The sequence below is a fragment of the Brassica napus genome, chromosome A1 (assembly GCF_020379485.1).
Source record: "Brassica napus cultivar Da-Ae chromosome A1, Da-Ae, whole genome shotgun sequence".
Lineage (NCBI taxonomy): Eukaryota > Viridiplantae > Streptophyta > Magnoliopsida > Brassicales > Brassicaceae > Brassica > Brassica napus.
The window spans coordinates 11,031,500-11,035,685 of record NC_063434.1 but is presented as its reverse complement, the minus strand read 5'-3'; the positions used below and the strand labels follow the sequence as shown (position 1 = coordinate 11,035,685).

Sequence of the window (4,186 nt, the reverse complement as noted above, 5' to 3'; positions counted from 1 at the left end):
AAGTTTTAGTTCAACTAGTCAAAATTCTTAATATTCGACAAATTTTTATTATCTATATTCTTATTTTAGAAATGATTTTGCTGATTTATCATATTATCTCTGAATTTAGTCTGTTTCATTATTTTTAATAAATATTTTTAATGATTTAGATGATAATTTATCATTTATATATTTTTTGGATAATAGATAAATGAATATTATCATATTCTGGAGATAATATCATAGTTAAGTTTATTTTATGTTTAGTTCAGTAAAATTAACTGCTTTTATTTTAATACATATATATATATATATATTTGCCAGTATAATATATGAGCTATACATGTTTTGTAATTTATTTGTTTTTTTGTTTTTGTCATATTATTTATGGTCCAAATTGTTGATAATATATGATGTTTATTGGGTATTGTTATTTTGTTTACGCTTTATGTGTTATGAATGTTTCCAATGCTTTCAAATTCAGTGATATTCTTTTTAACCCACAATTCGAAGAAGTGATTGATTTTAAATTCAAGTTGAATAGTTGGATTATTACTAAAGAAGATCTTGATTCAAAATATACACCTCTTTAATAAAAAGCTGAAACTAAAACAAAATTTAATAAATCAAATGCCAATATGGATAGTGAAGTAATATAATTTATGATATTACTTTATAATTTATATCTAATTTAATAAATTTAAACAAAAAATAATATTCATATAAAAATTTAGTAGGCATATATATTAGTCCGCACAAGTAATATAATAATTTTATATTACAGAATATCCTACGTGCATGGTTGAGAGTATTTGCAGCCATGGGGGCGCAAAGCTTAAGCTGTAGAGTATATTTCACCTGATTTCGAGTTAACTTGTTTACTCACATGTTAAAATAGTTGGTTGTTACTCGCACGATAAGATATTACTATCTTGCATTTAGCTGGTTGGGTTTATAAAAATTCTAAAAGGCCGTAAAAAGAACAAGAGATGACAAATGAACTTATATCATCACAAGAGGGGAAGAACAATAAAAAACAATTGTTTGACCGCCATACGGTGATACGGGCCGTATCGCACACAGCAATACATCATCCCCTAAAGCAGCTGCACAAGAATGTATTGCAGCTGGAGAGTTGTTCATTTTCTAATAAATGTTTGTGTTACCAGTGGTTTGGTTTGTCGAAATCAATTAACACAAAAAAAAATCAGAAAGAAAAAGTTTTTAGCACATTATCAAACAAACTCATTTAGTATAATTAATTACTTATTTCTTCATTTACGTAATAGATACATATGAATCATATGTATCTATTACGTAAATGAAGAAATAAGTAACTTTTGATGCTTTCTTTTGATAAGTAACTTTTGATGCTTTCTTTTGAAGAAATAAGTAACTTTTGATATGATATATAAATACTTCCAACTTTTGATGCTTTCTTCGTCCATATCTCCCAATCTTTGAGTTCAGCGTTCACGACTCATCCATAAACAGAGCGCCATGACCACTTGACCTTACCAACTTCTTCAGCAAAAGAACCACTATCGCAATCGTGAGTCCAACCGCTGCCCACGTGAACAGCCTGTCATCACCCCTTCTCTGAGCCGCCCTAACAGCAACGGTCGCTTGCTCCCTCTGCCTCACCAAACCGTTTCTGTTGTCTCCCGCTGCAACATTTTCCGCTGCATTTGCTCCAGGAACAACTGTCTGACCTGCCTCTTCAGCGATTTGATCGACTACATTCTCTTCAACAGCTGTAACAGGTTCGGCTGTAGCAGCTTCAGTGTCCTGCGGCTTGGTTTGGGACTGACCATCCGAATCAGCAGAAGACGTTTTGTTACATTCCTCAGGATTAGGTTTAGGAGAAGGTGTCTTGCTGAGCATGTACTGATGAATCTGCATATACCAATCATAAGGACAAAACAATATAACGTTATGCCCAGATTCTTTATCAACCTTACTTAAACCCATGTCAAAGATGTAAACACGTCGCCAGGTCTCTAAAATCAAATGAGATTCTTAATACTACTTTTGGTCAACACTTATATTAATTCCAGCAATGATGTTTTTTTCAAGCTACTAACTTCCAGTTCCAACTAGTCCTTACTTGTTTGTAGCATCTAAAGTACACATATCTAACAACTTTCTAATGATAAATGGCCGTAACAAGTATGCATAGTTGCAATCCAAACACACCATAAGTAAACTGAACACTTTTACTTAGCTGACCAAACACACCATTTGTTCGGCCATATATCCAACTAATATGTTCAGTAACCAAAAAGCACTCTAAAAATGAAGCTAAATGCACATGTCTCCTTCAGAATAATGTACATTGGTGGATCAGAAGTTCAAAAAAAAAAAATGTTTCCAAGGAAGGGGTGATATAGCGGGACATACCTCATCAATAACTTTTTGACGCTCAGGAGAACCATATTTGGGTGGTGACTCGCGTGATTTAGTGGCAAGTGCACGTCTCTCCTCCTTGGGGTAATCTACAGAGCCTATTGCTCCACTGGGGTTTGAAGGCATGAACGCAATGAGAGCTACCAAAGCAGTCCGAACTGACAAACAAGCGAGAACAAATTCTCAGAAGCTTAACAATAATAGTATGCATCAGTAATCATTTGCTTAAGTCTGTAGAGTTTTACCACTCCATGATGGCTGCCAATGCTCGGGATGGTAATTAGAAATACTCAAGCAAATCTTGGTGTTAGTTTCAAAACGACCACTAGGCTGAAACAAGACCAGAAAAAGAGATTCATCAGAGATCACAGATAGTCCCATTAAGCACACATATGTTCTTTGAGTGAATCTCTTACGGTCAATAAGAGGAAGGAAGGAGGTTTGAAAGGATAATCTGAAGGCAACTGAATCCTCCCATGATATATCCCTCCTTCGAATTCAGTCTCGCTAGGGCCTCTGATCGCGAATTGCCACTCAAATATATTCTCCTGCGTTCACAACGGATCATGTTAACTATTTACACATCACAGATTGATATAACATCGCATGCAACCATAAGATCGGAGCTAGAAAGGCTAAGGTTAATTAGATCGGATCTTGCTAGTTCGATTTCAAGAGCATGTTGGAGATTACGCATGGATCTATACCTCGAGGGGGAGAGACATGAAATCGTCAGAGGGATTAGCTTGCATCTCCTTAACCTCCTGGAGAATCCTCTTCACCGCCGGATTCTTCCGGTTATATCTCTCGTCCGCCATGTTCTTCTCGCCCAAGATCTATCTGATTCAATCCACCGCTTAAAGTCTCGATATTGTCAACAACACAAACAGAAGATATTATTATTTTGAAATTAATATGAGTGGGAGTTAGTAAATATCGGAGTCGAAAGAGATTACATTGTCCACCACGTCATCGTCTCGCAAGAATGATTACGTGACAACCGTTGATTGGTATTTCGTTAATGCAAGGACGAAAACAAGGTTTGATTAATCGTCATTTAAGTATCCCAACGAACTGTAGTCTGCCACATCATCACCGATCTATAATCGCTCATCCATCTTCACAGCATTTAAAGACTTTACTGGGCTTATTCTATAGACATTAATTAAGTCCAATAACAATGCGTCGACGATGGCCTGCTTTCTGTCTGTAGGGTGCTCTCGCTGAAACTTTTATATGTCCATGTAATTTGTTGTAGGGCTAAGAATTATTATTTGGGATTCAGATCCGATCCGAGAGCTTCGCTCTGAAATACGATATTCAAAATGTCTCGACCTAAAAAAACTGGATCTGGATTCGGATTCGAAATTTTAAATATATTAATTTTTGATATTTTTGACATCTATTTTATTAAAACAACAACATGACCATTTGCTAAAATGTTATATATAACTATTATTTATTTTATTTCTATCATTATTTAAAATATTATTTATTATACCATTAGACCTATATTTAAATATACAAACTGCCATTGATTTATATTATCAATTGAAAATATAAATATTTTGTAACTTCTCTTTTAGCTCCAACATTTATGGGCTCCTCTCATACGCGACCGGGACGGTTATCAAATGTATCTAATATATAAAAATAAATTATTAATATATGCTTGACTAACAACGGTTACGAGTTAAAACTAAATTTTAGGGGGGAGGGGGGGGGGGGAGTTATTGGGCAAAGAATTCTAGAAGAATAATTAAATTTTGAGATTCCATTGTTATTGGTTTGTGAAGTGTTA

The 4,186-nt window shown here is 34.6% G+C and overlaps 1 protein-coding gene across 1 annotated transcript; it reads right to left on the bottom strand.

Moving 5' to 3' along the window:
* Positions 1 to 1,309: 1,309 nt before the first annotated feature.
* Positions 1,310 to 3,411, bottom strand: LOC106446550 (ubiquitin-conjugating enzyme E2 32). The gene is made up of 5 exons (XM_013888326.3): positions 3,093 to 3,411; positions 2,802 to 2,933; positions 2,631 to 2,715; positions 2,380 to 2,543; positions 1,310 to 1,875 (listed from the first exon to the last, which is right to left on the bottom strand). The coding sequence occupies exons 1-5, from the start codon at positions 3,201 to 3,203 to the stop codon at positions 1,453 to 1,455; spliced, it is 915 nt and encodes a 304-aa protein (XP_013743780.1). The 5' UTR covers positions 3,204 to 3,411; the 3' UTR covers positions 1,310 to 1,452.
* Between the last annotated feature and the right edge of the window lie 775 nt (positions 3,412 to 4,186).

What these genes read in the sequence shown, in the direction of transcription:
- LOC106446550 (XM_013888326.3), bottom strand. Translation starts at nt 3,203, where the DNA reads ATGGCGGACGAGAGATATAACCGGAAGAATCCGGCGGTGAAGAGGATT. An exon ending in TCATGTCTCTCCCCCTCGAG is followed by an intron (nt 2,934 to 3,092) that starts GTATAGATCCAT and finishes TTGTGAACGCAG; the next exon opens with GAGAATATATTTGAGTGGCA. An exon ending in TTGGCAGCCATCATGGAGTG is followed by an intron (nt 2,544 to 2,630) that starts GTAAAACTCTAC and finishes CTTGTTTGTCAG; the next exon opens with TTCGGACTGCTTTGGTAGCT.